General features: G+C 45.6%; 2 protein-coding genes across 5 annotated transcripts in view; one reads left to right on the forward strand and one right to left on the reverse strand.

Annotated features, from left to right (window-relative positions):
* Window positions 1-1,374: 1,374 nt before the first annotated feature.
* DLST (dihydrolipoamide S-succinyltransferase) lies at window positions 1,375-22,643 on the forward strand. The gene is made up of 15 exons (XM_038545278.1): window positions 1,375-1,501; window positions 2,030-2,063; window positions 4,666-4,714; window positions 8,310-8,365; window positions 8,494-8,568; window positions 8,795-8,850; window positions 9,339-9,450; window positions 11,857-12,012; window positions 12,471-12,547; window positions 13,414-13,511; window positions 16,984-17,114; window positions 18,637-18,710; window positions 19,200-19,283; window positions 19,681-19,848; window positions 21,163-22,643. The coding sequence occupies exons 1-15, from the start codon at window positions 1,439-1,441 to the stop codon at window positions 21,295-21,297; spliced, it is 1,368 nt and encodes a 455-aa protein (XP_038401206.1). The 5' UTR covers window positions 1,375-1,438; the 3' UTR covers window positions 21,298-22,643.
* Window positions 20,019-22,910, reverse strand: part of RPS6KL1 (ribosomal protein S6 kinase like 1) — a 31,995-nt gene continuing 29,103 nt past the window's right edge. For all 4 annotated transcript variants that reach the window (XM_038545276.1, XM_038545275.1, XM_038545274.1 and 1 more), the window contains one exon: window positions 20,019-20,399. In XM_038545276.1, coding sequence (XP_038401204.1) covers window positions 20,354-20,399 — 46 coding nt within the window. In that variant the 3' untranslated portion in view covers window positions 20,019-20,353. The remainder of the gene's footprint in view (window positions 20,400-22,910) is intronic.

Below are 22,910 nucleotides of genomic sequence, written 5' to 3' on the forward strand. Positions count from 1 at the left end.
AGGGCTTCTGCCCCTCCCTCCAGAATTCCAGTGGAAGTGCTTTCAGAGTTTGGATGAGTGAAGGCACCATAAAGGTGCCTGAGGACCAGGCAAGATGATGATGACTCAGCTGAAGAAAACAATATGAGCAGGCACCAGTGGCTCATTCATTCATTCATTCGTTCATTCTCAATTCCACCAAAGTTTATAGAAAGCCTTTTCTATTAGGAAGGTGAGCTATAGGGACAGCTGGCTCAGTTGGTAGTGTTTGCAACTCTCAATCTTGGGGTTGTGAGTTCCAGTCCCACCTTGGGCATAGTGATTACTTAAAATCTTAAGGGGCGCCTTCGTGGCTCAGCGGTTGAGCGTCTGTCTTTGGCTTCAGGGCGTGATCCTGGGATCGAATCCCACATCAGGCTCCCTGCGTGGAGCCTGCTTCTCCCTCTGCCTATGTGTGTGTGTGTGTCTCATGAATAAATAAAATCTTTAAAAAATAATAATAAAATCTTAAAGAAAAGGAAGGTGAGCTATAAAGGTGAATGTTCAGGGTCCTGGCCATTTAAGGGGAGGGAAAACTAAAAGCGGGGAGCGGAAGCTATGTGTTTGCACTTGGAAGGCAGAATGGTTGTTACACACCTACCTGCCTATGCCAGTTTCTGTTCCAAATGCTGTGAATATAGCAGTGAACAAGACAGACAAGGTCCCTAATTTAGTGGTTTATATTCTAGGGATATAGGGTGACTAATAAACCACCTCCAAAATGCACAGGATGTATGGGGAACATTCAGCTTGGCTGGACCGAGTGTGAGTAGGACTAGAGAAGACCAGAAGTAAGGCTGCTTGGTGATCCTCTGGTACAAGGGCAATGGGAACCCTTCAGAGGTTCCTTTGGGCTGTTTCTTTGTTCTGGGGTTAGGGAGGCAGGGAAGTGACTCTTGCTTTTTAATTATATTTAAGGAACCTGAGGCTCAGGGAAGCAATGTCACTAGCCCAAGGCCACCCAAGTACAAGATCGGGCAGGCGTGTCTGGCAAGGCCCGGGGTTCAAAACCCCTGCCCGCTTCCCGCGCTTTTCCGGCCATGCAGAGGTAGAAAGGCGCGGGGTCCCGGGGTCCTCGGAGAGGCTGGCGCCAAGCTCAGAGCCGACCCCGCGGAGAGGCCCGGGAGGGCGGCCTGGTCTCCGGGGGGTCGCTGGCACCCCCGGGAGGAGCGGCCCAGGCCGCCAGGCAGCGCAGCGGACTCCGAGAGCGCGCCGCGGCGCGGGGCTGCCGGCCGTAGACCCGCGAGCCGAGGCTGGGGCCGCGTGGTGCTGCCCCTCGGCCCCCCCACGCCCGCCCGCCAGTGGTTCGCTCCGAACACCCCTCCCCGCGCGGCGGGTACCGCGGCCCGCCCCGCTTCCGGTCGCTGCCGGGCCTTATATCCGGTGTCCGCCCGCCCTCGGCTCCGCCGCCGCCGCCGCGATGCTGTCCCGGACCCGCTGCGTGTCCCGGGCGTTCAGCCGTTCGCTCTCTGCCTTCCAGAAGGTACGGCCCGGCCGGGCCGGGGCACCGGCGGGTGAGAAACCCGCCGGCGGGCAGCGGGGCGGCCTGGGGAGCAGGGGCGCGGCGCGCCGGTCGAGCCGGCACCAAGGGCACCGGGACGCGGAGGCCGCGCGCTGGGCGGCCCGGGGGGGCCTTCCCGAGGCAGCCGGGCCCCGTCCCCTGCGGCGCCCCCCCCGTCCGCGCCGGGGCGGAGGAGCAGCCCAGAGCCGCGCCCGTCCGGACGCGGGACTCCGAGTTGGGAGGAGGCGCGGCGGAGTCCCGGGGCTGCATCCAGGGCCCGCCTTCTCCCTCCGGTAGTCAGCGGGCGCCAGCGCTGTGGGAAGTTGGGAGAGCTCGGCGGGTTCGGGGTGCCGGCTGGGAAGGAGCGCCCCCCGGCTGTCGCGCTTGCCCTCTGGAGGCCCGGGATTCACCTGTCACTGGCACCTGGACAGCTTCGAGGCTGTACTTAGAAAGCGGTTTCTTCCCTCCTTTCATCACGGGTGACGTCGATAATGTCTTCTTTCTCAACAGGGGAACTGCCCTCTAGGGAGACGTTCCCTGCCTGGTAAGTTGTGCCCTTGCCTGCCGTCAGCTACCATGCTCCCCTGGGCAGAGCGGTGCGTGAGGAAGCCGCGGTGCCGAGGTGTCTCCACACGCCGGGGACTGAAACAAAGTGCTGTTTAATAACAGCTGGCCGTTTGTTTATTCGTTTGGCCACGGAGTCCACTGAATTTCCACTGCCTGTCAAGCACTGTGCTAGGCACTCCCCGGGGATGCAGCAGTTAGTTACCAGTTCTTCCCCTCCTGGAGCTTTACGGTCTGGGGGAAAAAAACACAAAGTATAAATGGCTAAGCAAGTGAGGGATCATGAATTTTGGTTAAGTGCTGAGGTGGAAACAGATGAAGGTGGAGGAAAGGGCCCTCTTTAGTAGGAGCAGTTAGAGCTGCAGCCCCCGGGGGATGTGACATAGGGCGAGTTCAGTGTAGAGCAGGAAAGGGGAATAGCGCGGACAGAGTCCCTGCAGAAGGGAAGAGCTTGGCAATGTTTTGGAACTGGAAAAAAAAAGTGACCTAACCAGAGAATTTTGGTTAGAGGAAGAAATGGCGCGCGGCTGAAGATGGTGTAGAGGCAAGTGGAAGGAATTTAGATTTCATCCCAATAATTTTTTTAGACATCCGGCATAAATATTTGTTGGATGAGTTGAGTTTTCTGTGTGCCAAGCATGGTTCTGGGTGCTTTTTGTGCATTTTGCAATTAATCGTCAAGAGACAATAAAGGGGGTATTCTCTCTGTTTTACGAACACATGATCCAAGGGTAAGTGCCTTGGCCAAGGTCATTCAGCCACCTATTGGTCAAGCCATGTCTACCTGACTCCTCAGCCTAAACTCTTAACCCACCGTGATGTCGTTTACTCGTGCTCAGCAGATCGTTTGAGTTCTTAGTATGTGCCAGGCTCTGTGCTGGGTGACAGGGGTACAGATGGTCTCTACCCTCACAGATCTTATGGGCTAGCTGGAGAGACAGCAAATACACATTTATGCACACAGAAGGACACATTTACCTTGTGAGGATTATAAGCGAGAAGTGCAGGGTGTAATGAAAGGGTGGGATATAGCCCAGCTTGGGAAGGGTGGAGAGTGTGGTGAGGATATCAGTGAAAGACTTCTCTGAAAAAGTGACATTTAAGTCAAGTCTCTAAAGAATATGTCACAGTCGGCGAAGAGAACAATATACCAAGCAAAGGGAATTGCTTGTACAAAGGTTGTCAGGCAGGAAGGGACTTGACTGGTCATAGAAATGGAAAGGAAGCCTGTCTGGCTAGAAAGATAGGGAGGGCTGGACAGGACAGGAATGGGTAAAGTTTTTGGACTTTATTCTGAGAGTCATGAGATCATAGGCACCTAGCAGGGTGTAGGCTCGTAGTGGACTCTCAATAATAAATATTCTTTTAAACTAGGAATCCTAAAAGTAAACGATTTCTCCACTTATAGACTGGCAGGACAAAGGAAAGAACCTTGTACTTGGGGTTTGCATTGGGGCTCAGGACTTCACCTTGGGCTAGTCCCTGAAACCTCCAGAAGCCCTGCTTATATATAAAGTGGGAATAATAGCAGATGGTCGTTCTACTTTAGGGAGTTGTGAGACATGAAAATCAAAATGAGGTCATTATGTGAAAGTTTTTTATAAACCCAAAAGCACTATGTAAATGAGACTTGCTGCAGGATGAACTCTAGTTTGGACTCAGGGTTCCACAACTCAGTATGGGCTGCTGGCAGTTCTAGCTCAAAGATACATTATACTTGGGATTTCTACTGCAGAGGCGTTGACGGCTGGACACGGACGTGATTTACTTGACTCCGAAACACTGGAGATTTTGGGGAGGAGGGAGCACAAGGGAGAGCTCTTTCTCCTCTGGTGCTTCCTGAACCCAGGGTTTAAAAAGAGTTGTTAATAGATCTGAAAAAAATAAGACCTCTGGAAAAATATGTCCATGGGAGGCGACAGCTGTTACTAGCTGTAATTAGTTGTCAGTTGGGGAAATGCAGTTTTCTGTGATTAGGACATTTGGTAGGCTGAAAGAGTGTCCCACCTTGCTGAGTTTGACCAGAGGGGAAGACTCCTGGGAAGATCATGGGAAGGAGGTAAACTGAAAGATTTGCTCTTGGTAGCCCAGTCTTTGCTACTAAGGTTTATGTAGTAAGACTTCCAGCTCAGTGCATTTTAGGTAACCAGGGAAACAAACCCAGACCAAACATGCCCACTGCTTCTCACATTAGGCTCTGTGTAGTCACAGGATAAGCCATCATGGGTCTTTCTGAAGCTTCAATTATATTTGAACACTTGAGGGAGTAGGGAGGTTTTATTATGAAAACATATAGGGATAATGACAGTTTATGAATTTTAAGGTAAATAAGATTATAAAAGTACTTCAGGCCTTGCCCTTAGCATTCTCCCCTTTCTTCAAACACAAACCCACTCTCCCCGCCCCACATACCTGTTGCTCTGGGCCATTGAGAAGCAGGACTCTGCATGATAAAGATTATATTGTTGCCTACGTTTGATCTTGCTCTTTGTCAGAGTTAGGGGGTGAACAGACTTCTTTTCCAATCCCAGCAGGTATCCTGTATAAGAGTTATTGGTTAAGAGTTGTTTTGTTTCTTACAGGGGTCTCCTTATGTCAGGGACCAGGTTACCCTGACAGCAGGAAGATTGTGTAAGTATTTCTGGGGAGCACAGATGTGTGGCCATGGGGTATTTAAGACACCGGTTCTAAATTTGACCATCTGCTTTCTTCACTGGCTTCCAGGCCTAGATAATCAAGGTGCTTATTTGAGTCTTTAGATCTGACCTTGATGTTGGTTTATGATGTGTGATGTACCTTAAGCTTCAGCCCCATGTCAGGTGCTGGTCCTGGAGTGTGCTTGTCCTCAGATGTTTAGACTGTAATGAAAGTGAGGTTGGAACCCTCTCTTTATGGGAAAAGATAGAAGGTTACTCATAAGTATTCTGGTTGATGGGCAGCCCTAGTGGCTCAGCAGTTTAGCACCGCCTTCAGCCCAGGGTGTGATCCTGGGGACCCGGAATTGAGTCCCATGTCGGGCTCCCTGCATGGAGCCTGCTTCTCCCTCTGCCTGTGTCTCTGCCCCCCCCCCCCCCCAAGAATAAATAAATAATTAAAATCTTAAAAAAAAACTAAGTATTCTGGTTGGATACAAGTGCAGCCAAAAGAAATTAACATTTGTGGAGATTTATTTTTTTTTAAAGATTTTATTTATTCATGAGAGACACAGAACGAGAGAGAGAGCGAGAGAGAGGCAGAGACAGAGACACAGGCAGAGGGAGAAGCAGGCTCCATGAAGGGAGCCTGACATAGGACCGGGTCTCCAGGATCAGGCCCTCGGCCAAAGGCGGTGCTAAACCACTGAGCCACCCAGGCTGCCCTATTGTGGAGATTTAGAGCATTCTCTTGGTAGCATAGTTATTTCAGAAATAGTAAAAGCAAAAGATGAGTCAGTTGAGTCCTGGGACTTCGACTACTTCAGAATGCTACTATTGCATAAGACAGTTTGGAGAAAGGCCACTCGTGTGTTCCAGATTAATTTCTGCTTATGAGTATTGCTTAATGCTGCTTTGCATTCCAAGTATTTTCAGAGTAGTGGTAAGAGGATGCTCTCTAGTTATCTGTTAAACCACTGTCCAGCTATGTTTTGGCTAGGGAGCCTCTTCAAAATGAAGGGTCACCGATTAGTTCCTTCATTGTGCATCACAATGGGATTTTTTCAATTGAGAAAATGATGTACTTAGTACTAAGTATGAATTTCTGTGTTATATTTGGAGGGAAGTTAGCATTCATGAAGTCTTTGAACTGTGATTTTATTTATTCATGAGAGACAGAGAGAGGCAGAGACACAGGGAATGAGAGAAGTAGGCTCCTCACAGGGGGCTGATACGGAACTCATTCCCAGGACTGGGATCACACCCGGGGCCGAAGGCAGACTTTCAACCGCTGAGCCACTCCGGCATCCCTGAACTGTGTATGTTTTTTGATGAAACAATTCCATTTCTAATAATCTATGCTGAAGAATTCCTGGTATACCCACATTTCTCTCAAAATGGCCAAACAACAGGGAATTGGTTAAGATGTGTCCTATTAACATGTTCATGCTATGATAAGTTGGGAAAACACAGGTTATAAAAGGATTCTGTTTTTTACTGTACAGAACATTTTTTTGCTGTTTCCAAATATTATACAGTGGACATCTAATACTTTTGTAAATTAGAAGTTAGACTGATTCAAAACGTGCTACTCACCTGCAAATTTTTTTTAAAGATTTTATTTTATTTATTTTATTTTTATTTTTATTTTTTAAGATTTTATTTATTTATTCATAATAGAGAGGCAGAGACACAGGCAGAGGGAGAAGCAGGCTCCATGCCCGACGTGGGACTTGATCCCGGGACTCCAGGATCACACCCTGGGCCAAAGGCAGGCGCTAAACCGCTGAGCCACCCAGGGATCCCTAAAGATTTTATTTATGAGAGGGAGTGTGGGTGTTTGTGCGAGCAGGCAGAGGGGCAGAGGCAGAGGGAGAAGCAGAAGCAGACTCCTGCTGAGCAGGGAGGCCCTGCGGCTGGCTTGATCCCAGGACCCAGAGATCATGACCTGAGCTGAAGGCAGATTCTTAACTGTGTAACCGACTCAACCACCCTGGAGTGCCCACCCCCACCCCACCTGCAATTTAAATGGAAAGTGGAACAACCACAAATTTTGAGGCAATAAATACAAAAAGTATTTAAAAGTTAATTGTTAAAAATTTTATCAGAGAGCAAGCAAGGGGGGTGGGGAGGCAAAAAGGGAGAGTGAGAGGGACAGGCAGATTCCCTGCTGAGCACAGAGCCTGACATGGGGCTGACTTAGGGCCTAATCCCAGGACCCTGAGATCATGACCTGAGTCAAAGTCAGACGCTTAACTGACTGACCCACCCAGGAGCCCCAGTAAATTATTTTTTAAAAAACACTTTAAGGAGTGAGATCACCCTAATCTAATAACTATTTTTGTGTTGTCTTTTGTCTGTTTTCTGTGAATAAAGTACTCACTTTATTTTAAAAAACCTTTTATCATTGAAACATTTCAGTTTTTTGTGATTCAACAGTAAAAAGACTTTACCCTTGTCCTACAGTGCCCCCAAGTTCCACTCCAGGTTCTTGAGTGTCCCACAAGGCAGTCTCTGGGGATTACAAACTACCATGAGTTCTTGTCCATGAACACTTAACACGTGGTTATAAACTTTATGCAGTCACTTTGTTCTCTTTTTTTTAATGTACATTTCCCCCTTGATTTTAAATAAATCTTATAGTTATTTTGACATTACAAAAGTGAAAATATCAAATGGCAACTTAAATCTGTTTTACTTCTGTATTATAAAGGTGCTTGTTGTAGAATATTGAGAATGCTGAAGTGTAGAAAGTGAAAGTCCCCATCGGTCCAGATCACTCTCCCAAAATGTGTATGTATATAATAGATAACCATAGGTACTGTATATATCTGCATCTCCCACTCTCCAGAGTTAACCAGCGTTAATGGTTTGCGCATACAACGTAGTATCCTTCTCTAGTTTACATTATTTGAAGTTAGTATCGTATCAGAAAATCCCTTGGTCTCTTGAATGAGTCCAGAATGAACCAATGTGCTGCCTGCTGGCAAGAGAACTGACTAGGAGAGATCATAGGAGTGTTTTGGTGGTTCTGCTCCCTCCCCACCCCTGGCCTATAACACCTTGTTTTAATTCCGAGTTAATTGTCTCATCTTGCTGCCTTATCTCAGTCTGTAATCCCGCAGACAGAAATTTCATTGTTTGTGGCACAATGGCAGGTACTCTGCGGGCACACAATTTATTGTACTTAGATTTGGTCAAGAAAAAAAACCTAATGGGGAGGCTAATTCCTTTTGGTGGGTGTGCAAAGGACCAAGATGCTTATCTTTTTCTTCACTGAACCCAGTGAAAAATCTCTATTTTGTGCGAGCTGGCATTTCACTGCAACAGAGGGTTATGGACTCACCCAAGGAGTTTACTACCTTGGGTACCCAAGTCATCCAGGATCTGCTGTAGACCTGCTGAGTCAGAATCCTTGGGGTTGGGGCCTGGACATGAAGGCTTTGAAAAAGGTTCCCTAGATGACACTCACAGGCACCCCTGGCTGAGAATCACTGATTTTTAAGGGCAAGTGGTCCATGGTCCCTTGTCTAGACTACAATGTGAGTGGTTCACCTGCTAAAGGAGTTTACTTTTTTATGTTTTTTCTGTAGTATTAACAACAGTAGTGTCTTCAGTGTTCGCTTCTTCAGAACTACAGCTGTGTGCAGTAAGTACCTGCCTTCAGTTCCCTGCCTTCTTGGGAATGGCATTTTAATGGGAAGAGCAACAATGAACAGAGTTTAATTAAAAAGGAGAAATACGGACTACATTTGAATTTTTTTTCTCTTTTCCTAGAGGATGATGTGATTACAGTCAAAACCCCAGCATTTGCAGAATCTGTCACAGAGGGAGATGTCAGGTGGGAGAAAGGTAAGTTTTTAGGCTCTACTCCTTAAGTTTAAATATTTAATAAAATTGTCATTGCCGACTCCCCCCAACCCCCACCCCAGTAATTGGGTTCCTCCCTTTTCTTTACATGCAATGTAATTTTTCCTGACACTATAGGAAAGGGGGCTTGTAACACACCTATCAAAAGGGATTTTGTGGCTACTGGAGATGTCCCCCCTTAACAGGTAGTCTTTGACTATCTTTTCAGCTGTTGGAGATACTGTTGCAGAAGATGAAGTGGTTTGTGAGATTGAAACTGACAAGGTAGGCTTGTCCTATGTTAGTGTAATTTTTCATGGTTTCCTCTTGGTTTAACCTAATTTTTTTTTCAAATGGACTTGTGAACTGTTTAAAGATAATTTTTAACTTGCTCTAACCTCAATTGTAAAAGTGTTGGAATAGCTTATTAAAAAAGAAAAACTTAAAAGTTTTAATTTTGGATTATTCTCAATATAAGTATTATGTACTTTAGCAGAATTAGTTTTGTAGCATGTGTATGTGCACGTGCATGAACTGTTTTGGTTTGTTTTGTGTATCACTTGGAAACACATTAACTGAACATTGTTTCTGAAAAAAGACAAAGGGTGAATCTTCACAATAGCATTAACTTTTCATTACTCTGAAAGTGTGGCTTTGGTGTTTCTATAAGCAGAGTCTAATATCTGTGTTGTGACTCATATTTGAGATTCTAGACAATTTTCTAATACTGAGTAAAGATTTGGACTCTTTTACAATCTGTCCTTGTTTTCTAGACATCTGTGCAGGTTCCATCACCAGCAAATGGCGTGATTGAAGCTCTTTTGGTACCTGATGGGGGAAAAGTAGAAGGAGGCACTCCTCTTTTCACACTCAGGAAAACTGGCGGTAAAGAAGTTCTCCTGGTTGTCAAGGTCTCCAGTGTTCCCCCTTGGAATTGGGGCTGAGCATAATGTACTAATACCTTGATACCTCAGAGGTTATTTGGCATTCCAGCTCCTGTTAGTTGAGAGACTAAGACAGGTGATATTTACATAGAGGGTAGTTTAAATGCCAAGTTCTAGAAGAAAAGTATTTAAAAAGAAAAAAAAAAACGTATAATTTTCTTTCCATGTATGTTTCTTATGCTAGACCTTTGTTTTTTATTTTTTTAAAGATTTTATTTATTCAAGAAAGAGACAGAGAGGCAGAGACCTAGACAGAGGGGGAAGCAGGCTTCTCGCAGAGTGCCCAGTGCATGACTTGATCCCTGGACCTGGGATCATGCCCTGAGCCGAAGGCAGCTGATCAGTCTCTGAGCCACCCAGGTATCCCATGCTAGCCCTTTTTTAAAGATATAATAGAATGAAGAAGAGTCTAAGGTATTGATTTTTTTTTTTTCCCCCTCCCCATCCCTGGCATCAGAATCCCATCGGGGTTTAAAAACAGACAAATGCAGGGCACCTGGGTGGCTCAGTTAGTTAAGTGACCAACTCTTGATTTCCACTTAGGTCATGATCTCAGGGTCCTGAGATTGAGCTTTACCCTGGGTCTGGAGCCTCCTTAAGATAGTGTGTCTGTGTGTGTGTCTCAAAAGGAAAAAAAAAAAAAAAGGGCAGCCTGGGTGGCTCAGCGGTGGTCTTTTATTTAATTTTAATTTTAATTTTAATTATTTTAATTTAATTTTAATTTTAATTTTATTTTTTATTTTGGCTCAGCGGTTTAGCGTCGCCTTCAGTCCAGGGCATGATCCTGGAGACCCAGGATGAGTCCCACATCGGGCTTCGTGCATGGAGCCTGCTCCTCCCTCTGCCTGCATCTCTGCCTCTCTCTCTGTGTCTCTCATGAACAAATAAATCTTAAAAAACAAAAAAATTTATGGGGCACCTTGGCTCAGCTGAGGGTCTGCCTTTGGCTCAGGTCATAATCATAGGGTCCTGAATTAGCCCCTTGTCAGGCTCCCTGTTGAGTGGGGAGCCTGCTTCTCTCTCTCTTCCCTTTGCCTGCTGCTCCCCCTGCTGTGTGTGCACTCCCTGTCAAATAAATAAATAAATCTTAAAATATATGTAGAACACAAATGCCTAGACCCCATGGTCCAGGGATATATTAAATCTGAGGTTTTCAGATCCTGGTTATTATCCTAGTTTGTTTTGTTTTAATGCTCTCCAACTGATTTTGATACACAGCAAGGGCTTAGAACTACTATTCTAAAGTAAGAAGCAATATTTCATGGTGTCTATTCTGGAGAAGTCAGCATGGTTTTTTCACATCTATTCTCTCCTAACATTTTTAGGGAATGTTGCTCTTTCTCTAGGGAAGAAGTGAGAAATAGGAAATGAATTTGTATGGCATTTTACAGTTAATATGAGAGATTAGATAAGAAAATATTTTTCTGATTCTTAGTTAAATTCAGTAACTACTAAAGTCTGTTTCTTTTTCATTATCCTAAAATAGTTAAGGAGAGAGATAGTAGATTGCATCATTGAGATTGATCAGAGTAAGACCAGAAGCCCAGAATGAAAATAATGTGCAGTAGAAGGGAATAAGATCAATTCTTCCATCTTCTGATCATTCCTTAAAAAGAGTATTTTTATTTTTATTTTTATTTTAAGATTTATTTATTTATTCATGAGAGACACAGACTGAGAGAGGCACAGGCAGAAGGAGAAGCAGGCTTCTTGCCTGAGCTGAAGGCAGGCGCCCCCAAAAAGAATATTTTTCTGATTTAAATATGAAACCAGATATGTACAGATGGATAAAATCAAAATGAATATCTAATTTAAAGTTGTGGTTTATGAGCATAGATGAAATGCTTTATGAGCATAGATGAAATGCTTTGAACTATGAGATTTTGATTATTTAAACTTTTATTTTTTTAATAGTTAAGAGAATTCTTCCATATGTGATCTTAAAATAGAAGATGAGGCTGTCAGTACTCCTATTACTAGAAATGTGTTACTTCTATGTATGTGTATCAACATCCTCCGTTGGGTTTCTTTTACTTGGTAGTTTACATTGCCATGGGCTTAGTAGGTGCTTTGAAAGTACTTTCTAAATTTGATCAGTCTGTATTTGAGAAATCAGGAAGGCAACTGAATTAAGTCAGTTATGTAATGTAGGACATATAGGAGCCCTGGGGAACGGAAGGATGGTGCCTTATATCAATGTGTGCATATCATAGTGCCTTGTATATACCCGGTTAGCATTTGTCAAGGGATTGGAGATGGAGCTTTTCTGCTAAACCTTGCTTAGCATCTGATTTGGTTGCTTTTCATTCCAGACAGTGCCAATGGCCTTTGTTTTTTTTTTTTGCAGCTGCTCCTGCTAAGGCCAAGCCCGCTGAAGCTCCTGCTGCTGCAGTCCCAAAAGCAGAGCCTGCAACATCGGCAGTTCCTCCTCCCCCTGCAGCATCCATACCCACTCAGATGCCACCAATGCCCTCGCCCTCACAACCTCTTACTAGCAAACCAGGTGAGCCTCCACCTCCCATGTGTCTCTGTGTGGGAGAAGAACATTTCATCAATGCCACATTCCTTCACAGGGCAGAATCTGAGACTAATCGTGGCTCCGAACAGACTTCATTGGCTGCTTTGTGGAAGGGAGGGACTTTGTATGAGAAAACCTGGGTTTTGGAGCCCAGCTTTCTGTTTACAGCTATGTGACTTTAGGCTAGCTCTTAACTTCTTTGAGCAGAGCATGTGTTTGTAAAGTGGGAATGGTACTAGTATGCCTCAGAATGTCTTAAGAATTAAGTGACAGTACAGTATGAAAGCACTGGCACTTAGTAAATGTTTCTCTGATTTTTTTTCTTTTTTTTTTTTTGGTGCAAAAGTGTGGTTTTATTAAAGCATGGGGACAAGACCCATGGACCGAAAGAGCTGCTGCCTCTCTGATTTTCTGATGCAGCTGTACCTTCTCTTCGTTTTCAGTGTCTGCGGTGAAACCCGCTGCTGCCCCTCCAGTAGCTGAGCCAGGAGCTGGCAAGGGTCTGCGTTCAGAACATCGGGTAAGCCTCTAGGGACCACTTCCAGGAAGAGACCGAGGGAACAGTGTTGAGATTGGTGGAGTGTGGGCATTGTGGTGCCTACCTTTGACTTGTTGGCAGTTCATGGAAACTGAGTTTAGGAAGTGCCTTGTTCATAGTTACATACTTGACATATGATAGGACTAGAACATCAAGTCTTCTGAGCACTTGTCCAGTGTGTGCACACCCCCCCCCCCCCCCCCCCCCGTGTTGTGCTACCACTGAACTGCCTTTGGGTGGGTAAAATATTTGCAGGGAATGGGAGCTTAGTTATATGCTCCCTCCCTCCCACAGTAACACACTGCAGAGAGGTGGTTTAGTGAGCCCTGTTCCTGTTCTTCCGGGACACTTAGCTGAGGGCTACATGGTAGCAACAGCTGGCAGGAGCCGATGTAAAACCTCAAGGAAGTATGGTCAAGAGTGTGGGTTCCTCTGCCTGAGAGTACCTCCTAAAAATACTATAGCCTCAAAAGTTTGTTGTTTCCATTCCACAAGTAGCTGTTCTCATGTAAGTCTTTATCACTAGAAATCTGTAGTGATTCTTGGGCTGACTAGCCGTACACCACACTCTTCCTTTTCATAAATTGATTCTGATTTTTAAAGTCACACCATTTCCTGAACTTCCACTCTTGGTCAAACTCAGTCGCATCTAAGTGGGTAGTTTTTGTCTGGCTACCTCCTTGCTCAGAGGAGCAAGGCCACCACACGGGAAAAAGAGAGCCTGGAGCTCCTGTACTTAGGTATCATAGTCTGGCCATCTGGTCCTTGTAAGCTGAGTGCCCCCTTAGAATGAGTGGTGGGGGCTTGGTCCAGAGAACCCAGACTATCAATCCTTGTCCTGTTTTCAGGAGAAAATGAACAGGATGCGGCAGCGCATTGCCCAGCGTCTGAAGGAGGCCCAGAACACGTGTGCAATGCTGACTACTTTCAATGAGATCGACATGAGGTGAGAACTCTTACTCCCTGTGCCCTTTTTCTTGGAGAACACTTCAACTTTCCCCAGCACTACCTAATGTTGATTCCAAAACAGCAAGAAGAGGTACTTTGCACTGCTCGTTGACTGAAAGAGTGACCCGCTGGTCTCGTTCTCTAATTGCCTACCTCTGTAAGTTAAAAAAAACTTAGCCTTTTATACCTGAATCTTGTGATGTCTAATAAATGAGGCTGGTAACAGTGTTAAACTCTGATGACTAGTGTCCAGTTGCCAAGTAGAGAGAGGGCAGCTGGGCCTGCCCTTGGGTTGGAGAACCAGTTGATTGCACGCTCAGTCAGAAACCAGTACCCTGCTGCTTTCTCACAGCAACTGCTCCTGATTCACGTTCCTAAGTTTCTCAGATTTGAGTGGTGGAAAGGTGCAGGCTTGTCATAGCTTTCACCTTTCCCAGCTGTGATAATGAAATGGAAAGCAAGTTGTGTTTTTCAGTAAAAACCTCAAAATGTATAACCAAAGGGGCAAATTTAGTATACCCATTTCTTTGGTGAGCTGTTGACTTACCCATTTTCTTCAAGGTTTTTTCGTTTTTTAAGATTTTATTTATTCATGAGAGACCTAGAGAGTCAGACAGGGCATAGGGAGAAACAGACTCCTTGTGGGAAGCCCGATGTGGGACTCGATCCCAGGACCCCAGGATCATGCCCTGAGCCAAAGGCAAATGCTCAACCACTGAGCCACCCAGCTGCCCCTTTTTCAAGGTTTTGATGTGTACAAGTGTCAGCACTGCAGGGAACAGCAGAATATAGTTAAATTTTGCAGTGTTTGAGCACTTACTGTGTATAAGATGCTATATTGTATTTGAGGGGCATACAAAGATACAAAGTGCTCAAAGAAAAGAGCACTACCCTTCTAGAGCTCACCATTTGATTTGGATAAACACAAAGCAAGAGGCACTTGGGTGGTTCATTTGGTTGAATGACACTTGATTTCGGCTCAGGTCAGGATCTCAGGCTCACTGGGGAATCAGTTTGGGATTCTTTCTCTCCCTCTCCTGCCCCTTGTGCCTCTCCCTACCCCCGAGCTCTCTTTCTCTCCAAAATAAATCTTAAACCACACATACCCAAAGTTAAATCTAGAAAAAATATCAGAAGGGTACAGAGTATGAATTGGAGAGAATGAGATCATTTGTTTTTTGAGATGGAGGGTAGAGGTGGGGAGGGGAAGGTCTCACAGTGCTTCCTGGAGGAAATATTTTTAATAGGCCTTAAGGTCCACTAGCATTTTGACACAGGTAGCGTTGTGGGGAAGGGTCATTCCAGACAAAATAAATAATAGGAACCTGACACAGGAAAGTACAGGACACATTTGAGAATTATCTGCTGTGAGGATTATGTGGGAAAGAATAGGAAGAAAGTTGGATCCATACTTCAGAATCTTTTGAATGCCAGACATAAGAGTTTATATTTAATTCAGGAGGTAAATCATGAAGTCTTCAGGTCATCCCTTTGCTGCTTTTTCTTGTTTAGTCTGCTAACCTACTTTTCATTAGGGATATTTGTTTTCTTTTGGAAGGGATCTGAAAAGCATAGAGAAGCGAGTGGTTTATGGACAGTATGCTGTGGTATTGTTCACAGAGTTGGGCTCTGTGGCCGGTTTCACTAGATGTCATCCACGCTCTTGTGAAGCTTCTTTAAAAGACTGGATGTCATTCAAGCCAAAGATTTCTCTTTCCTATTTGTAGGACATAGGGAAAGACCTTGACTAATGAATCACAAAGGCTGCAGCTTATGTTTCAGTGCATTAGGGCCAAATTGTACACAAATTGAATTGAACTTTGAAATTCTACCTCATTCCTTAAGACAAAACATGTAAATATTTGTGGCCTTGGGAGATGCAGTTGGCCCAGCAGGTTTGATTGGAAGGTAAATGCAGCAGCTGTCTCTCGTTTCAGCAGCTAATCGAGGTGTCACTTAATGATGGCCTGGGGTCTCACTGTAGTCGGTAATGTGGTTTAGATTGAGTGCCCTTGGGTCTTGTGCTGATCAGCTACCCATCAGGGGCCTTTCTGAGACCTTCTCCTCTGCCCTGTTGTCCCAGGCCCTGCCTCCAAGGGCAGAGCTCTGAAATAGAAACTACTTAATGACCAGACAATAGCATTTGGGCAGGTTTGAGAGCAGAGATGTTTATCACATCTCTTTCCCTCTTCTGCAGCTCTTGTGTCTTGGGAACCAGTAATGTCTTTAGGGTGGTAATCCTAGCATTAAATAAGGTTAGACTCAGGAAAACAAACATTTAAACCTCATCAGCACCACCCCCCCCTTAGGGAAACTTCCTTTTTCAAAGGCAAACAGTCTGAAGGGGGAGTTAAAGTTAGACCATCTTCTCTTTCATGCTAATGACGAATTAGGCCATTATGGGGAGAAAGGGAAACTGAGCATTTGGGTCTGAGATAAATTCAATTTCCATCACAGAACTGTATTCCGATAAATACTGAGGTTTCTGTGGCAAAATAATGGGGAAGCCATTTCCCACTAACTGCAGTATGTATGTGGCACATCTGTGGAAAACTAATCCTAAATGACCAAGGGCTGTGTATATTGCAAAGGCTTCCCAGAAGCTCCAGCTGCTTGTACTTTAAAAGCTTAGGTCCACACATGTCTACCTTCCTAAATACCAAGGAAACCACATCCATTAAACTGATAGAAAGGGCAAGAGCGGTGTTTTTATTATCTTGATGCCCAGCCTTGGCCCTTACATGTGGTGAGTGTTAGCACCTGTTTGAAGGAACAAGTATATGGAACTAACTTTGGGGAGATTAGAAAGGAATCTGTTGACTTTCCCATGAGCCTAACAGAACACTGGTCTATATGCCTGACCATATATAGTCATGGATGCTTTTGCTCACATGGAGCCCAAACACCTGTGGGTTTTTGTTTGTTTTTTTTTTTAAGGTTTTTTTGTTTTCAGTAAGTAGGAGATAGGAAGAATGTCACAAGGAAGTCATAATCAGGTATGGTAGGCTTTTTGGACCTAATTCTAACAAATAATAAGAACATTGTTATCTTGTAGACTTTGTTTATGCTTAAAGCATTTTTTTTTAGAAGAGAGAGCTCATGATTTTAGGGTAGCTAGAAATCACTTTCTCATCCAGGCAAGGATACTGGTGTGCTTTGTGATCTCTTATTCATATTATTTGTCACTGAATTCTGTGACTTGTGAAATAAGGAGTCTTGTAAGAGGCTCAGCCTACCTTAAAGACTAATTGGACCCAATTCTTTTTGATTCCAGGTTTTGTAGAGAAGCGAGGTTATTGTATTGACCTCTGCTGGACTATTTCAAAACTTGAACTTAGGTAGATGGTCCAGAGTAAGGGAGCGTTTGGGCCTCAGATATGCTTACCCAGTGTGTACACGGAGTTAGAAACAGGTATGAAAGTCAGAATAAAGGCTTTGTGGTCACTTTGTTTTATAATATGTTTTTACAGTAACATCCAGGAGATGAGGGCTCGGCACAAAGATGCTTTTCTGAAGAAACATAACCTCAAACTAGGTTTCATGTCAGCATTCGTGAAAGCCTCAGCCTTTGCCTTGCAGGAGCAGCCTGTTGTAAATGCAGGTGAGTTTGTGGTGGCTGGACTTGAAGCAGTCCTGGGAGGTGTGTGCAGAAACACAGACTTGCTCCCACACACAGAAAGCTGGGGTCAACACACCGAAACTTTTCTTTCATACCTGTGAAAACATGAGTGTCTTTGCCCAGATATTTATTGATTCACCTTCCTGAAATGATATCATGATGATTTTCTACCCACTAGCTGGACAGAATGGTTTTTCTTCCCAATTCATAGCTTGACAGCTGCTCTGCCAGCAAACATTTCTGAGCCCAGCTCTCAGGGCTTCTCATGTCAGGGTGGAAGCTCATGTTCTATCTTGCTCCTGCCTTCCTATGGGCCCCAGGATCTTGGGGCCTGATTCCCCCACTTGGCATATGCTCCAGGGTGACCTTTGGTTTCTGGTCGATGGACCTCAGTGGAAGGCCTTGGGCTTGGCCCCTTTTTCATGGACTTGGTGCTCATTTTCCTTCCTTTCTGCTCATCTACGTCATTGAAATGTTGACCTAACAAGCAGTTCTCTTTCCTATTGAGACACTTCTCTGTTCTCTGGAAGGTTAGAGGACAGTACACTTTTGCAATCCTCAGCAGTGCCAGCGTCCCTAAAGATCTAGGAACAGAAGCCCTAGTCCTTTTCATGTGTGTTGTGCTCTAGGTAGGTAGAGGGCTGTCTTTGTTTTGCTCAAGTATGTACCTCCTTGTTTTTCTGTTCTTTTCATACTTCCTGATTGGCTCTCTATACCTTTCTTCTGCCCGCCTGTACATGTAGGCATTTCCGAGTTCTTTTGGCCTCTTTCTCACTTTATGTGCTTTTCCTTGGTGGCTGACCTAACAACACAACATAGACTTTCTGTGGAAAAGATTCTCAAGCCTGTATTTTCTCATGAGCACTAGACCTACATTTTCAGCTGCTGGTTTGCTGTCTTACACTACCCTGCTTCCTCTGGAGTCTCCTAGAAGGGGCTTCCTTCACCTCTTGACAGTAGGCAGTGGAGTGGATGGGACTCCCACCCCTCCCTTTGCTAATTTGTCTTTTGGAGAGCACTATTTTTTTTTTGTTTGTTTGTTTTAAGATTTTATTTATCTATTTGAGAGAGAGCATGAGCTGGGAGAAAGGCAGAGGGAGAGGCAGACTCCCAGCCAAGCAGGAAGCACAATGATGGGGCTCAATCCCAGGACACTAGGATTGAGACCTGGCTGAAGGCGGATACTCAACTGACTGAGCCACCCAGAGGACCCTTGGGAGCACTTTTTAAACCTAGCCATTCTCTGTTAAGGGAGGGTTTGGGCAGAGTTAGTTAAAGAGAACTTCTTGCATACCTGTTCTGTGTGAACCAGTGTACTGTGCCCTTCTGATGGCTGCTTAAAAATGGGTGCTCCTATGCTTGGGCTCAGGGCACTTAGGAGATGTTACAACTGGTTGGTCAGCCCACACTGTACCAAGCATGTGGATTTTCACTCGTTAATGCAAGTATTTCCACATTAGCCTAGGCTTAGGGAGTTGTATGTAACCTATATTTTCTCTTACAGTGATTGATGACGCAACCAAAGAGGTGGTGTATAGGGATTATATTGACATCAGTGTCGCGGTGGCCACCCCACGGGTATGTTAGGGAAAGAGGTGGGGAGCTCTGATCTTAAACTGACTTTGTATGAAAAAGCAGACCCTTGGGGGAGAGAACATTTCTGTAATTCTATCTTTTCAGAAGGGAGTCAGTAAAAGAGTAACCTCTTGACCATACCACATTCTTTTATTTTTTATTTTTTTAAGATTTTTATTTATTTATGAAAGAGAGGCAGAGACACGGCAGAGGGAGAAGCAGGCTCCATGCCGGCAGCCTGATACGGGACTCGATCCCGGGTCTCCAGGATCTTGCCCTGGTCCCAAAGGCAGGTGCTAAACCACTGAGCCACCCAGGGATCCCCCTACCACATTCTTTTAATGTCAAGCCTAAGTATTTTAGACTCTGAATCATATTGAATAATTAAGATACTCGATGGGGAGGGGAGAACCTCTACTTGAAACAAGGGAGTTATAGTTAAAAAGGATACTATTAATTTGGAACTGAAAACTGCTTTTCACCGTCAATCAGGGTCTGGTGGTTCCCGTCATCAGGAATGTGGAAGCTATGAATTACGCAGATATCGAGCGAACCATCAGTGAACTGGGAGAGAAGGTAAAGTGGAAAAGCAGCATGTGTGTCAGCTGCTGGGTCAGAGAGGAGGAGTCAGGGAAGGCCAGGCTCCCCAGTGGGCAGTTGTCAGGGAATGGGAGCTGCACTCTGCTGGCTAAGGTGTGCAGAGCCCGAGACTGGCAGTCACACCCAGGAGCCAGAGGCTAGCTCTCTGGCAGAGCTTAGCGTGTTTCTGTCATGGAAGACATTGGGAGGCCTGTTGGGGAAAGCAAAGGTCCTTAAGGCATCGTGCCTATCCTCTGTGGAGCCCTGGCCACAAGCATCTCAACTGAACAGTAGCTAGAAGTTGAACTGTCAGTCTCAGAAGTCTTCTGGGCTCTCTTTAGGTGGAGAAAGCTGGGTTGCACTTACGTTTCAGTTATTAAATCTCCATTCTTAGGCCCGAAAGAATGAACTTGCTATTGAAGATATGGATGGTGGTACTTTCACCATTAGCAACGGAGGTGTTTTTGGCTCACTCTTTGGAACACCCATCATCAACCCCCCTCAGTCGGCCATCCTGGGCATGCACGGCATCTTTGATAGGCCAGTGGCTGTGGGAGGCAAGGTAGGAACTATCCCTGCTAATGTCCTAGCAGCTAGATAAGAGAAAGCTATTAATCATGCCTGAATTTATAGCGAATCTGTCCTGAGTTCCATCTCTTAGTATCTTTTTTTTTTTTATTTTTTTATTTTTTAAGATTTTATTTATTTATTCATGAGAGACACACACAGAGGCAGAGACACAGGCAGAGGAAAGCAGGCTTCCCTCACGGAGCCTGATGCGGGACATGATCCCTGAACCCCAGGATCACGCCTTGAGGTGAAAGTAAAGTTCAACTGCTGAGCCATCCAGGTGTCCCATCTCTTAGTTCCTTAATAGCTAAGGCATTGATCCTCAAATGGTGTTTGTCCGCATCATTTGGGAACTTGTTAGAAATGCAGAATTCTTTGACCCCTTCTCAGACCTAATGAAGCAGAAACTGCAGATGATTGATACAAAGTAAAGTGTGAAGACCATGGAATTGAGGTGGCTTGCTCCTTCATCTGGAGTGGTCCTCGAGCTCCATTCTCTAGGTGCTGTTGGTAGTGGGGACACAGTTGGAAACGTCCTTGCCCCTGGGAAACAGAGGACAGCAATGAAGAACTTTACGAAGTTCCAGGTTGTATGAAGGTTTAGTGGTTTCCTGGGAATTGAGGGAATGAAGTTTTAAAGGGTCCTGAGCTGGCTTTAGAAGATAAGCTGGTAGAAAATATTTCCGGGACTCCTGTTTAGAACCTTTTTGTGTTACTCTTTGGTGAATCCAAAAATCCTAGGTCTTCTCCCTTGAAAATGCTCACATACCCAACTTCACATACAATTTCAGAGAACTTTTGAGGATCTTTAGTTACTTTTTAAAATTCTGACCCTAAAGAAGAAACTTCCAGTTGCCAGAATTGAAGGGAAAAGTTTTCCTTTAGACAACAGATAAATGAAAGAGCAGAGACTTTTTTTTTTTTTTTTTTTCCCCCTCAAAGTTTGAGAGAGGAGGACATGTGTGTGGTGGGAGGGGAGCTTCTCAGGTTCCCCGCTGAGCATAGACCCTGAGGTCATGATCTGAGCCAAAATCAAGAGTTGGGTGCTCAACCCAACTGAGCCAACCAGCCGGCCCAAGAATGTTTTTAAAAGGCACAAGAGGAAACTATTTTCTTGGTTAAGCTTTCTTGAATGGGAAAACTTTGCACTAAGGGTAAGCCTTGGTCTTTGAAAATATAAGTATCCAGAAGCAACATCAATAGGAAAAGCTCTGGAACTTCTCTGTAGGCTATGCTTTCTCATCTCCCCATTTCCAATGGGGCTTCCTCTGCTGCAGATAAATCTGTCAACCTGTCCTGTCTGTAGGTGGAGGTGCGGCCCATGATGTACGTGGCATTGACCTATGATCATCGGCTGATCGACGGGAGAGAGGCAGTAACTTTTCTCCGCAAAATCAAGGCGGCGGTAGAGGATCCCAGAGTCCTACTACTGGACATCTAGGAGGAAGCCACACCCCCTACACACCAACCATGCAGGAACTGAAAACCAGTCTTCTCCCTGTCCCCTCATGGGTCCCAGGCTACCCTGGTGCCAGGCACATGTTGTTGGCCTCAAGCAAGGAAACCAGGGCACTGTGTAACCAGCACCCACAGGTCTTTTCGTGGTATTCTGCTGCCCTCCCCCTCTCTCCATCCTTCTCTTACACTCAAATATCTTGAGGCTTGAGGGAAAGAGAGCCATAGTGGATGCTCATCACTATTCCTCCCCTTCTCCCAGTAGTCTTTTGCAAAAGTGATGTTGCTTCTCCCCTGTGCCAGTGTACTATATATAGGGAAACCACTGGGGACCATGTGATCAAGTTTGTATCTTTTGAAAGTCTGTTCTCCAGAGCCGCCTCGGAGGATGTGGTGTCTCCCAAGCTCACGGCAGCCTCTGGCCTGGCTGTGCACATTCTCACTTGGTTCCACCTAGGTAGAGGTATTGACCACAGGCCCAGAGGTGCTGCTTGCTGCTTAAAGGACACGTTCATTTTCTGCTGCCATGGACTTTAGGATGTCTCTTCTACCTCGTCCAGGAAGCACAGGCCAGGGGCTCAGGGAAGGGGGGAGTAGGTCCCTGTTAAAGGGGGTGGTACAGAGTCCCCCCCCCCCCCAGAGGTAGTATGGTGTAGACAGGACAGGAAGAGAGCCCATCCTCCATCAGAGCTCTATTTTGGCACAATAACAGCTGTGATCGTGCTGACCTTTCTGGGCTGCTTGGAACCATTCTAGCACATGGCAGTGGGACAGGGTGTGGTGCCAAGATGGAGAGCCTGGTGAAGTTGGGGTGAGGAGGCTTCCTGTGGACTGGCTTGGATTGATTTGAGCTTTTAAAGGCCCTGGGTGGAAGCACTTGGACTGAAGCGGCAGCTGTTTCTCTGCATCATGGCCCTAAGTGGGGCCTAAGTGCTTCATCTGCAGAACGCAGGGTCTCGGGGAGGGTGGACCGTGGTTGAAACCAGCCCCAAGATGCTAACACACCTCTGAGGTGATACTGTCCCTTGGGTCTGGGTACAATCATTGGAATTGCCTGGAGCAAGTTTAAATACTTGTCACGGAAGCTTCTGAGCTTCATCACTTTGTATCCAGCTGCATCCAGGCCTGAGGCGGTGGCCACTTGACACCAGGAGCCACTTAGTGCCCCTTTGGATCTTGAGCAGAGAAGCAAGGCTTGGGGGAGGAGGGGGTTGGGAGCTGATACTGAGTGCCTGCAGCATCTACTCTGTCTTCACTATTCAGAACTTGTAACTAAAATATTTAAAGAAACTGATTTTAAATGCAAATTAAAGGGCAAATGTTCTCAAAAGGTTTCTGCTTCCACGCTCCTTTTAGTTCCCACTGTACCCATCCTTGCTGCTGTGTCCATCCCAAGCCTTGGAAGCCACAGTGTGTCCTGGTGGCTATCCTGTGAGATCCCAGACTTCTGAGGCTCCCCCTGTGTTAACTTGATAGCAGGTGGAACCCTAGCTGTGCGCTGCCAGGAATGTGCCTGGCTTCCTTCGGCTGGGCCCCTCCAGCCTGACAGGCCACACCCTTGAAGAGACTTGGCGATGACTTCACAAAGGTTACCATCTG

Source organism: Canis lupus, chromosome 8, assembly GCF_011100685.1.
Source record: "Canis lupus familiaris isolate Mischka breed German Shepherd chromosome 8, alternate assembly UU_Cfam_GSD_1.0, whole genome shotgun sequence".
NCBI lineage: Eukaryota > Metazoa > Chordata > Mammalia > Carnivora > Canidae > Canis > Canis lupus.

What these genes read in the sequence shown, in the direction of transcription:
- DLST (XM_038545278.1), top strand. Translation starts at nt 1,439, where the DNA reads ATGCTGTCCCGGACCCGCTGCGTGTCCCGGGCGTTCAGCCGTTCGCTC. An exon ending in CCTGACAGCAGGAAGATTGT is followed by an intron (nt 4,715 to 8,309) that starts GTAAGTATTTCT and finishes TTTTTTCTGTAG; the next exon opens with TATTAACAACAGTAGTGTCT. An exon ending in TTCAATGAGATCGACATGAG is followed by an intron (nt 13,512 to 16,983) that starts GTGAGAACTCTT and finishes ATGTTTTTACAG; the next exon opens with TAACATCCAGGAGATGAGGG.